Consider the following 12594-nt stretch of genomic DNA (forward strand, 5'->3'; position numbering starts at 1 on the left):
CCTGCACAATACCTTCCCATCTAATAGTGAGCAGTGATGTGAGAGTGTGTACACAGCCCTGCACAATACCTTCCCATCTAATAGTGAGCAGTGATGTGAGAGTGTGTACACAGTCCTGCACAATACCTTCCCATCTAATAGTGAGCAGTGATGTGAGAGTGTGTACACAGCCCTGCACAATACCTTCCCATCTAATAGTGAGCAGTGGTGTGAGAGTGTGTACACAGCCCTGCACAATACCTTCCCATCTAATAGTGAGCAGCGGTGTGAGAGTGTGTACACAGCCCTGTACAATACCTTCCCATCTAATAGTGAGCAGCGGTGTGAGAGTGTGTACACAGCCCTGCACAATACCTTCCCATCTAATAGTGAGCAGTGGTGTGAGAGTGTGTACACAGCCCTGCACAATACCTTCCCATCTAATAGTGAGTAGTGGTGTGAGAGTGTGTACACAACCCTGCACAATACCTTCCCATCTAATAGTGAGTAGTGGTGTGAGAGTGTGTACACAGCCCTGTACAATACCTTCCCATCTAATAGTGAGCAGTGGTGTGAGTGTGTGTACACAGCCCTGCACAATACCTTCCCATCTAATAGTGAGTAGTGGTGTGAGAGTGTGTACACAGCCCTGTACAATACCTTCCCATCTAATAGTGAGCAGTGGTGTGAGAGTGTGTACACAGCCCTGCACAATACCTTCCCATCTAATAGTGAGTAGTGGTGTGAGAGTGTGTACACAGCCCTGTACAATACCTTCCCATCTAATAGTGAGCAGCGGTGTGAGTGTGTGTACACAGCCCTGTACAATACCTTCCCATCTAATAGTGAGCAGTGGTGTGAGAGTGTGTACACAGCCCTGTACAATACCTTCCCATCTAATAGTGAGTAGTGGTGTGAGAGTGTGTACACAGCCCTGCACAATACCTTCCCATCTAATAGTGAGTAGTGGTGTGAGAGTGTGTACATAGCCCTGCACAATACCTTCCCATCTAATAGTGAGCAGCGGTGTGAGAGTGTGTACACAGCCCTGCACAATACCTTCCCATCTAATAGTGAGCAGTGGTGTGAGAGTGTGTACACAGCCCTGCACAATACCTTCCCATCTAATAGTGAGCAGTGGTGTGAGAGTGTGTACACAACCCTGTACAATACCTTCCCATCTAATAATGAGCAGTGGTGTGAGAGTGTGTACACAGCCCTGCACAATACCTTCCCATCTAATAGTGAGCAGTGGTGTGAGAGTGTGTACACAGCCCTGTACAATACCTTCCCATCTAATAGTGAGCAGTGGTGTGAGAGTGTGTACACAGCCCTGTACAATACCTTCCCATCTAATAGTGAGCAGTGGTGTGAGAGTGTGTACACAACCCTGCACAATACCTTCCCATCTAATAGTGAGCAGCAGTGTGAGAGTGTGTACACAGCCCTGTACAATACCTTCCCATCTAATAGTGAGCAGTGGTGTGAGAGTGTGTACACAGCCCTGCACAATACCTTCCCATCTAATAGTGAGCAGTGGTGTGAGAGTGTGTACACAGCCCTGTACAATGCCTCCCCATCTAATAGTGAGCAGCGGTGTGAGAGTGTGTACATAGCCCTGCACAATACCTTCCCATCTAATAGTGAGCAGTGGTGTGAGAGTGTGTACACAGCCCTGCACAATACCTTCCCATCTAATAGTGAGCAGCGGTGTGAGAGTGTGTACACAGCCCTGCACAATACCTTCCCATCTAATAGTGAGCAGTGGTGTGAGAGTGTGTACACAGCCCTGCACAATGCCTCCCCATCTAATAGTGAGCAGTGGTGTGAGAGTGTGTACACAACCCTGTACAATGCCTCCCCATCTAATAGTGAGCAGTGGTGTGAGAGTGTGTACACAGCCCTGCACAATACCTTCCCATCTAATAGTGAGCAGTGGTGTGAGAGTGTGTACACAGCCCTGCACAATACCTTCCCATCTAATAGTGAGCAGCGGTGTGAGAGTGTGTACACAGCCCTGTACAATACCTTCCCATCTAATAGTGAGCAGTGGTGTGAGAGTGTGTACACAGCCCTGTACAATACCTTCCCATCTAATAGTGAGCAGTGGTGTGAGAGTGTGTACACAGCCCTGCACAATACCTTCCCATCTAATAGTGAGCAGTGGTGTGAGAGTGTGTACACAGCCCTGCACAATAAACTTCCCATCTAATAGTGAGCAGTGGTGTGAGAGTGTGTACACAGCCCTGCACAATACCTTCCCATCTAATAGTGAGCAGCGGTGTGAGAGTGTGTACACAGCCCTGCACAATACCTTCCCATCTAATAGTGAGCAGTGGTGCGAGTGTACACAGTCCTGCACAATACCTTCCCATCTAATAGTGAGCAGCGGTGTGAGAGTGTGTACATAGCCCTGCACAATGCCTCCCCATCTAATAGTGAGCAGTGGTGTGAGAGTGTGTACACAGCCCTGCACAATACCTTCCCATCTAATAGTGAGCAGTGGTGTGAGAGTGTGTACACAGCCCTGTACAATATCTCCCCATCTAATAGTGAGCAGTGGTGTGAGAGTGTGTACATAGCCCTGCACAATACCTTCCCATCTAATAGTGAGTAGTGGTGTGAGAGTGTGTACACAGCCCTGCACAATATCTTCCCATCTAATAGTGAGCAGTGGTGTGAGAGTGTGTACACAGCCCTGCACAATATCTTCCCATCTAATAGTGAGCAGTGGTGTGAGAGTGTGTACACAGCCCTGCACAATATCTTTCCATCTAATAGTGAGCAGTGGTGTGAGAGTGTGTACACAGCCCTGCACAATACCTTCCCATCTAATAGTGAGTAGTGGTGTGAGAGTGTGTACACAGCCCTGTACAATATCTTTCCATCTAATAGTGAGCAGTGGTGTGAGAGTGTGTACACAGCCCTGTACAATACCTTCCCATCTAATAGTGAGTAGTGGTGTGAGAGTGTGTACACAGCCCTGTACAATATCTTTCCATCTAATAGTGAGCAGTGGTGCGAGTGTGTGTACACAGCCCTGTACAATACCTTCCCATCTAATAGTGAGCAGTGGTGTGAGAGTGTGTACACAGCCCTGTACAATACCTTCCCATCTAATAGTGAGTAGTGGTGTGAGAGTGTGTACACAGCCCTGTACAATATCTTTCCATCTAATAGTGAGCAGTGGTGTGAGAGTGTGTACACAGCCCTGCACAATACCTTCCCATCTAATAGTGAGTAGTGGTGTGAGAGTGTGTACACAGCCCTGCACAATACCTTCCCATCTAATAGTGAGCAGCGGTGTGAGAGTGTGTACACAGCCCTGTACAATACCTTCCCATCTAATAGTGAGCAGTGATGTGTGAGTGTGTACACAGCCCTGCACAATACCTTCCCATCTAATAGTGAGCAGTGGTGTGAGAGTGTGTACATAGCCCTGCACAATGCCTCCCCATCTAATAGTGAGCAGTGGTGTGAGAGTGTGTACACAGCCCTGCACAATAAACTTCCCATCTAATAGTGAGCAGTGGTGCGAGTGTACACAGTCCTGCACAATACCTTCCCATCTAATAGTGAGCAGCGGTGTGAGAGTGTGTACATAGCCCTGCACAATGCCTCCCCATCTAATAGTGAGCAGTGGTGTGAGAGTGTGTACACAGCCCTGCACAATATCTTCCCATCTAATAGTGAGCAGTGGTGTGAGAGTGTGTACACAGTCCTGCACAATACCTTCCCATCTAATAGTGAGCAGCAGTGTGAGAGTGTGTACACAGCCCTGCACAATATCTCCCCATCTAATAGTGAGCAGTGGTGTGAGAGTGTGTACACAGCCCTGTACAATACCTTCCCATCTAATAGTGAGTAGTGGTGTGAGAGTGTGTACATAGCCCTGCACAATGCCTCCCCATCTAATAGTGAGCAGTGGTGTGAGAGTGTGTACACAGCCCTGCACAATAAACTTCCCATCTAATAGTGAGCAGTGGTGCGAGTGTACACAGTCCTGCACAATACCTTCCCATCTAATAGTGAGCAGCGGTGTGAGTGTGTGTACACAGCCCTGCACAATATCTCCCCATCTAATAGTGAGCAGTGGTGTGAGAGTTTGTACACAGCCCTGCACAATATCTTCCCATCTAATAGTGAGCAGTGGTGTGAGAGTGTGTACACAGCCCTGTACAATACCTTCCCATCTAATAGTGAGTAGTGGTGTGAGAGTGTGTACACAAACCTGTACAATACCTTCCCATCTAATAGTGAGTAGTGGTGTGAGAGTGTGTACACAGCCCTGCACAATACCTTCCCATCTAATAATGAGCAGTGGTGTGTGAGTGTGTACACAGCCCTGTACAATACCTTCCCATCTAATAGTGAGTAGTGGTGTGAGAGTGTGTACACAGCCCTGTACAATACCTTCCCATCTAATAGTGAGCAGTGGTGTGAGAGTGTGTCCACAGCCCCGTACAATACCTTCCCATCTAATAGTGAGCAGTGATGTGAGAGTGTGTACACAGCCCTGCACAATAACTTCTCATCTAATAGTGAGCAGTGATGTGAGAGTGTGTACACAGCCCTGTACAATACCTTCCCATCTAATAGTGAGCAGTGGTGTGAGAGTGTGTACACAGCCCTGTACAATACCTTCCCATCTAATAGTGAGTAGTGGTGTGAGAGTGTGTACACAGCCCTGCACAATACCTTCCCATCTAATAGTGAGCAGTGATGTGAGAGTGTGTACACAGCCCTGTACAATACCTTCCCATCTAATAGTGAGCAGTGGTGTGAGAGTGTGTACACAGCCCTGCACAATACCTTCCCATCTAATAGTGAGCAGCAGTGTGAGAGTGTGTACACAGCCCTGTACAATACCTTCCCATCTAATAGTGAGTAGTGGTGTGAGTGTGTACACAGCCCTGCACAATTGCTCCCCATCTAATAGTGAGCAGTGGTGTGAGAGTGTGTACACAGCCCTGCACAATACCTTCCCATCTAATAGAGAGCAGTGGTGCGAGTGTACACAGTCCTGCACAATACCTTCCCATCTAATAGTGAGCAGTGGTGTGAGAGTGTGTACACAACCCTGTACAATACCTTCCCATCTAATAGTGAGCAGTGATGTGAGAGTGTGTACACAGCCCTGCACAATACCTTCCCATCTAATAGTGAGCAGCAGTGTGAGAGTGTGTACACAGCCCTGCACAATACCTTCCCATCTAATAGTGAGCAGTGGTGTGAGAGTGTGTACACAGCCCTGCACAATACCTTCCCATCTAATAGTGAGCAGTGGTGTGAGTGTGTACACAGCCCTGCACAATTGCTCCCCATCTAATAGTGAGCAGTGTGAGTACACAGCCCTGCACAATACAGTGTGCAGATACTCACGTCCAACCTTGCAGTACTCCACCAGGTATCCATCCAATCCCGCAGCTCCCACCTTCTCTGGCACTCTCCACTTCAGGGTAATCGTTGTGTCACTCACATCCTCCACTGTCAGCTGGGTGGGTTCACTAGTGGGAGCTAGAATAAAGAAAGTCAGCAATAGTGTACATGGGGAGAGATGATCAACCCTCAACTGATTGCACAGAGAATCCAGGCTATTAACTCAGGAAACAGGACTGAGAGACACTAGTCAGTTTACAGATATCTCCCCGAGAGAGACAGGGACTGAGAGACACCAGTCAGTGTACAGATATCTCCCCAAGAGAGAGGGACTGAGAGACACCAGTCAGTGTACAGATATCTCCCCGAGAGAGAGGGACTGAGAGACACCAGTCAGTGTACAGATATCTTCCCGAGAGAGAGGGACTGAGAGACACCAGTCAGTGTACAGATATCTCCCCGAGAGAGAGGGACTGAGAGACACCAGTCAGTGTACAGATATCTCCCCGAGGGAGAGGGACTGAGAGACACCAGTCAGTGTACAGATATCCCCCTGAGAGAGAGGGACTGAGAGACACCAGTCAGTGTATAGATGTCTCCCTGAGAGAGAGGGACTGAGAGACACCAGTCAGTGTACAGATACCTCCCTGAGAGAGAGGGACTGAGAGACACCAGTCAGTGTACAGATATCCCCGAGAGAGGGGACTGAGAGACACCAGTCAGTGTACAGATATCACCCTGAGAGAGAGGTGTATTGATTTCTTTGTGGGTTCAATGACGAGACATTTATGAAAGAGAATGTCTTTTAATCTAAAGCTTATTCAACTCTTTATACAGCATTTACAAGAGACATCATGCTAGTGATGCATCTAGAACGAAACCGAAACTAAACTGCCTTGCTTGTCTCGTTCACATGCCCTCTGCTGGTCAGGCACAAGCAATCAATACATGCTGGTATGGCATCATAATCAAACAGGCAAATACCATCTCTATTTGCTGATATCATTACATCTCCTTTTCTTAAAACAAAAGTATTTTACTTTTAACTAACAACATGTTTTCTTTGTATTAATCTGCATTTTAACTGTAACACTTAATGAACTTACATTATCATTATCATGATCAAGGTTTTTTAACCTTGCTTTGTGTGTTCACATGAAATATGTCAATACACTAGAACTTGAAGAAAGAATAAGATAACATTACTTCCTTCTATAACAATAGTCCTTAAATTTGCTCAATGAGTCTCTCAGGAGGCTTCACGTGTCTTGAGGATTTTCTGATTGATTGTCCTTGAATCTGAGTTGTTGCCTCAGATGATGTGTTCTCAGCTGTGTGATCAGGTTGTTGAACAGTATCAGTCTCTTGACCTGCTGTGGCTGGTCCCATGAGAAGATCTCGACGATTTCTTCTCAGAACAGCACCCTCATCTGTCTGAATGGTGTATGATCTTGGTTGAACTTCACTCAGGACAGTTCCCTTCTGAGTCCATGTGTTTGTTTTGTCTTTGAACCTTACTTGGTCACCAGTGTGGAGTTCAGGTAGGTTTTGTGTTCCTCTGTCATAGTAGTACTTCTGCTTTTCTTTCTGTTGTTCTTTGAACTTCCTCACTTTCTCCCCCTCTTTTGTTTTCAGGAGGTTCTCCGGGATGGGTAGGTTTGACCTTAGCCGACGTCCCATCAGGAGTTGGGCTGGTGACTTACCACACTCGAGCGGCGTTGTGCGGTATACAAGCATACTTCGTTAGAAGTCAGTTCCACTGTCTTTTGCCTTGTACATCAGTCTTTTCACTGTCTGGACCAATTTTTCCACTAGTCCATTGGACTGTGGATAGTGAGGACTTGATGTTGTGTGGACAAAGTCCCACTCTTTGGCAAAGTGTCGGAAACTTGCATTGTAAAACTGGGGTCCGTTGTCTGTGAAGACCTCGCTTGCCACGCCATGTCTGGAGAATATGGCTTTCATACATGTTATCACAGCATCTGCAGTGGTGATGTACAGTCTACAAACCTTTGGATACAGGGTGTAATAGTCTGTGACTACAAGATAGTCCTTCCCTTGACATACGAATAGGTCAGCACCTACCTTCTGGTAAGGTCTGTCTGGCGCTGGGTGTGGCTTTAGTGGTTCTACCGGATTGCTTGCTCGATATTTCAGGCATATTGTGCAGTTTGACACCTCATTTGTCACATCTTGGTTGATTCGTGGCCAGTACATCACCTCTCGTGCTCTTTTCTTACACTTTTCGATTCCCAGATGTCCTCCATGGATCCTTTTTAGCATCTCTTTTCTCAGACTCTTTGGGATAACTATTTTACTTCCTTTGCAGATGATGTCTTCGACCAGTGATAGTTCCGCCCTGCAGTTCCAGTACTCTGCTATGTCAGGTGAGCAGTCTTGCCTCATGTTGGGCCATCCATCCAAGATGCTTTTCCTCAGTCGTCTCATTGTTTCATCTTTGTTTGTCTCAGTCTTTATGAGTTCCATTTTTGCATCTGCTATGGGCAGTGCACTTGTGATCATGTCCACGTAGGCATTCACTTTGTCATCCATTGTGGTGTTTGCGGGCTCACTTGGGTCAACAGCTCTGGACAACGTGTCTGCTGTATACATCAGCTTACCCGGTGTGTACGCAACATTCAGTTAATCATAGACTGTCTCTCCTTCGCTTTCCACATCGAGGACTCTTTTTACCAGGTTCAGTCTCTCACAGGCTTTTAAACCTAGTATGGCTTGCACATCCTTTGGCACCACGATTAATGCTAGCGTGTGCTCTCTGTCCTTGTGTGTTACTTTGACAATGCATCTTCCTTTCACTGTTATATCAGTACCTGAGTATCCTGTCACTTTCACTTTTATTCCATGTATCTTTGGTCTGGGTCTAATTTTCTTAAAATCAGTCTCTGATATCACATTAACTTGTGCTCCAGTATCCAATTTAAATGGAATGTGTATGTCATTCACTTTTAGTGTCAACATCCAGTCTCTTTCTTCTTTTTTGTTTTCAGACACAACATCTACATAGAACTCCTCTATCTCGCTTTCATCTACTGTATGGACCTTGCTTTGATGCGCTTGGATCTTACAGCAACGGGCATAATGGTTGTTCTTGTTGCAACTGTTGCATGTTTTACCATATGCTGGACACTTTCCTGGTGGATGCTGTGTACCGCATCGACTACATGACTTTCGATTGTCCCTTTCATTTTTGTTCGCTGGCCACGCCTCTTTTTTCACATTGGCGCTCTTTTTGTTAAACGGTTTGTGTCCGTTCTTACTCACTGCATCCACGTTGCAGCTACTGTCACTGAACAGCTCCTTTGCCTGCAACTTCACAGTCTCTGTAGCCCTACACAGTGCTATGGCTTTTCCCAGGTCTAGATCTTGCTCTCTTAGCAGTCTTTCCCTTAGACCATTATCTGGAATACCACACACCAGTCTGTCTTTTATCAGCGAGTCTGTCAGTCCCCCAAATTCACACGATTTGCTTCTGTTTCTCAGTTCAGTCACATACTGATCAATAGTCTCACCCATTTTCTGTACACGTGAAAAATCTGTGCCTCTCAAACGTCACGTTACGTTTAGGTATGCAGTAGGCCTCAAACTGTACCATTATTTTATCTAGCTTCATTTTGTCTCCATTAGCAGCGAATGTGAAGTTATTATACACCTCCAGCGCTTCATCACCCACGACATGTAAGAACAGTGACGATTTCCTTTTATTACTTTTCTCGTCAGCTCCGATTGCTGATAAATACAATCCCACACGTTGTTTGAACCTTCTCCAATTTTCAGCCACATTACCTGTCAACTGAAGCGTCGCCGGTGGGTGTAAACCTTCCATTTTTTCACTTCGTTAGCTATTCTCCAATGGTAAGCAACGATGTTCTCTTTTGGCTTGCTAATTTGTGGAGAGTTGATTTAACTTCAGGTTTTTTCTCTTCGTCTCTTTCAATCACTTCTGACAACATGTATTGATTTCTTTGTGGGTTCAATGACGAGACATTTATGAAAGAGAATGTCTTTTAATCTAAAGCTTATTCAACTCTTTATACAGCATTTACAAGAGACATCATGCTAGTGATGCATCTAGAACGAAACCGAAACTAAACTAAACTGCCTTGCTTGTCTCGGTCACATGCCCTCTGCTGGTCAGGCACAAGCAATCAATACATGCTGGTAAGGCATCATAATCAAACAGGCAAATACCATCTCTATTTGCTGATATCATTACAAGAGGGACTGAGAGAAACCAGTCAGTGTACAGATATCTCCCTGAGGGAGAGGGACTGAGGGACACCAGTCAGTGTACAGATATCTCCCTGAGAGAGAGGGACTGAGAGACACCAGTCAGTGTACAGATATCTCCCTGAGAGAGAGAGGGGACTGAGAGCCACCAGTCAGTGTACAGATATCTCCCTGAGAGAGAGGGACTGAGAGACACCAGTCAGTGTACAGATATCTCCCCGAGAGAGAGGGGACTGAGGGACACCAGTCAGTGTACAGATATCTCCCTGAGAGAGAGGGACTGAGAGACACCAGTCAGTGTACAGATATCTCGCTGAGAGAGAGGGACTGAGAGACACCAGTCAGTGTACAGATATCTCCCTGAGAGAGAGGGACTGAGAGCCACCAGTCAGTGTACAGATATCTCCCTGAGAGAGAGGGACTGAGAGACACCAGTCAGTGTACAGATATCTCCCTGAGAGAGAGGGGACTGAGGGACACCAGTCATTGTACAGATATCTCCCTGAGAGAGAGGGGACTGAGAGACACCAGTCAGTGTACAGATATCTCCCTGAGAGAGAGGGGACTGAGAGACACCAGTCAGTGTACAGATATCTCCCTGAGAGAGAGGGACTGAGAGAAACCAGTCAGTGTACAGATATCCCCATGACAGAGAGGGACTGAGAGACACCAGTCAGTGTACAGATATCTCCCTGAGGGAGAGTGACTGAGAGACACTTGTCAGTGTACAGATATCTCCCTGAGAGAGAGGGACTGAGAGACACCAGTCAGTGTACAGATATCTCCCTGAGGGAGAGGGACTGAGAGACACCAGTCAGTTTCCAGATATCTCCCTGAGGCAGAGGGACTGAGACACCAGTCAGTGTACAGATATCTCCCTGAGAGAGAGGGACTGAGAGACACCAGTCAGTGTACAGATATCCCCCTGAGAGAGGGGACTGAGAGACACCAGTCAGTGTACAGATATCCCCCTGAGAGAGAGGATCTGAGAGACACCAGTCAGTGTACAGATATCTCCCTGACAGAGAGGGACTGAGAGACACCAGTCAGTGTACAGATATCTCCTTGAGAGAGAGGGGGACTGAGAGACACCAGTCAGTGTACAGATATCTCCTTGAGAGAGAGGGGGACTGAGAGACACCAGTCAGTGTACAGATATCTCCCTGAGGGAGAGGGGACTGAGAGACACCAGTCAGTGTACAGATATCTCCCTGAGAGAGAGGGGACTGAGAGACACCAGTCAGTATACAGATATCTCCCTGAGAGAGAGGGGACTGAGAGACACCAGTCAGTGTACAGATATCTCCCTGAGAGAGAGGGGACTGAGAGACACCAGTCAGTGTACAGATATCTCCCTGAGAGAGAGGGACTGAGAGAAAGCAGTCAGTGTACAGATGATGCGCCATCAATTACTCAAAAGACTGAGGTTGAGCGAGTAACAACCAGGCTTTTATTAACTAAAGAATGAAGGTCTAGTCTCGAGTGGTCGACCCGTCCAGAATACTAAGGGACTGGGAGGTAGTCACTTATATACCTGGAATAGTGGGAGGAGTCAGCCGAGGCATGTCCAGACCTGTACCTAGTGGAATACACATACACGTACAGACAGGTATAACAGTGGTTTCCCACATTCACCCCTTGTTTAAAAATGAGTCCGGCGGGGTGAAGTGTATTTAAACGGTCGTGTGTTGGAGCCTCTCCGGAGGTCTTGTCTGCCGCTGTGATCGACGTGGCGACGGCAGGGGTGGTGGAGCTTCCGGCGTCGCGTCCCGTGTAGGCTGGGGCACTGGAGTGTAGTCCTCGTGGGTGACGGTCCAAGGCGAGCCGGCTGCTGGGGTTGGATATCTGGTCGTGGGGGGGGGGGGGTGGTAATGGGTAGTGGGTTACAGCGGTCCCCGAGGGTGTCGTGGGGGGGGGGTGGTAATGGGTAGTGGGTTACAGCGGTCCCCGAGGGTGCGAGGTCTCGTATGGAGACTGTGTCCTCCCGCCCGTCCGGGTACGCAATGTAAGCGTACTGGGGGTTGGCGTGGAGGAGGTCGACCCTCTCGACCAGGGGGTCCATTTTATTGGTCCTCACGTGTCTTCTCAGTAGTACCGGCCCTGGGGACGTCAGCCATGGCGGTAACGCTGTCCCCGATGTGGACTTCCTTGGGAAGACAAACATTTTCTCGTGAGGGGTGGCATTGGTGGCAGTGCAGAGCAGTGACCGAATCGAGTGGAGCGCATCGGGGAGCACCTCCTGCCAGCGGGAGGTCGGAAGGCCCCTAGACTTTAAGGCTAGTAGGGCGGCCTTCCAAACTGTTGCATTCTCTCTTTCCACCTGTCCGTTCCCCCGGGGGTTGTAACTGGTGGTCCTGCTTGTGGCTATACCCCTAGCGAGCAGGTACTGGCAGAGATCGTCGCTCATAAACGATGAGCCCCGGTCGCTATGGATATAGCTGGGGAAACCAAACAGGGTGAAGAGGCTGTTCAGACATTTAATGACCGTGGCACTGGCCATGTCCGGGCAGGGGATAGCGAACGGGAAACGGGAGTACTCGTCAATGATGTTGAGGAAGTACACATTGCGGTCGGAGGAGGGGAGAGGCCCTTTAAAATCGACGCTCAGGCGTTCGAAAGGGCGAGTGGCTTTTATCAGGTGGGCTCTGTCTGGTCTATAAAAGTGCGGTTTGCACTCAGCGCAGACTTGGCAGTTCTTGGTCATGGTCCTGACCTCCTCAATGGAGTAAGGCAGGTTGCAGGCCTTGATGAAGTGGAAGAACCTGGTGACCCCCGGGTGGCAGAGGTCATTGTGGAGGGCCCTCAGCCTATCGATCTGCGCGCTGGCGCAGGTGCCACGCGATAGGGCATCTGGGGGTTCATTGAGCTTCCCAGGCCGGTACAAGATCTCGTAATTGTAGGTGGAAAGTTCGATTCTCCACCTCAAGATCTTGTCATTTTTGATTTTGCCCCTCTGCTTGTTGTTGAACATAAAAGCAACTGAACGCT

General features: G+C 48.0%; 1 protein-coding gene across 1 annotated transcript in view; it reads right to left on the reverse strand.

The window, feature by feature from the left end:
* The window catches only part of LOC147106511 (myosin-binding protein C, cardiac-type-like), a 191436-nt gene that overhangs the window by 98528 nt on the left and 80314 nt on the right, over positions 1-12594 (reverse strand). The window contains exon 11 of the mRNA XM_086007469.1: positions 5362-5496. Coding sequence (XP_085863595.1) covers positions 5362-5496 — 135 coding nt within the window. The remainder of the gene's footprint in view (positions 1-5361; positions 5497-12594) is intronic.

Source organism: Somniosus microcephalus, chromosome 15 (genome assembly GCF_052327205.1).
Source record: "Somniosus microcephalus isolate GS21.2 chromosome 15, FLI_Smic_1.0, whole genome shotgun sequence".
In the NCBI taxonomy this organism is placed as follows: domain Eukaryota; kingdom Metazoa; phylum Chordata; class Chondrichthyes; order Squaliformes; family Somniosidae; genus Somniosus; species Somniosus microcephalus.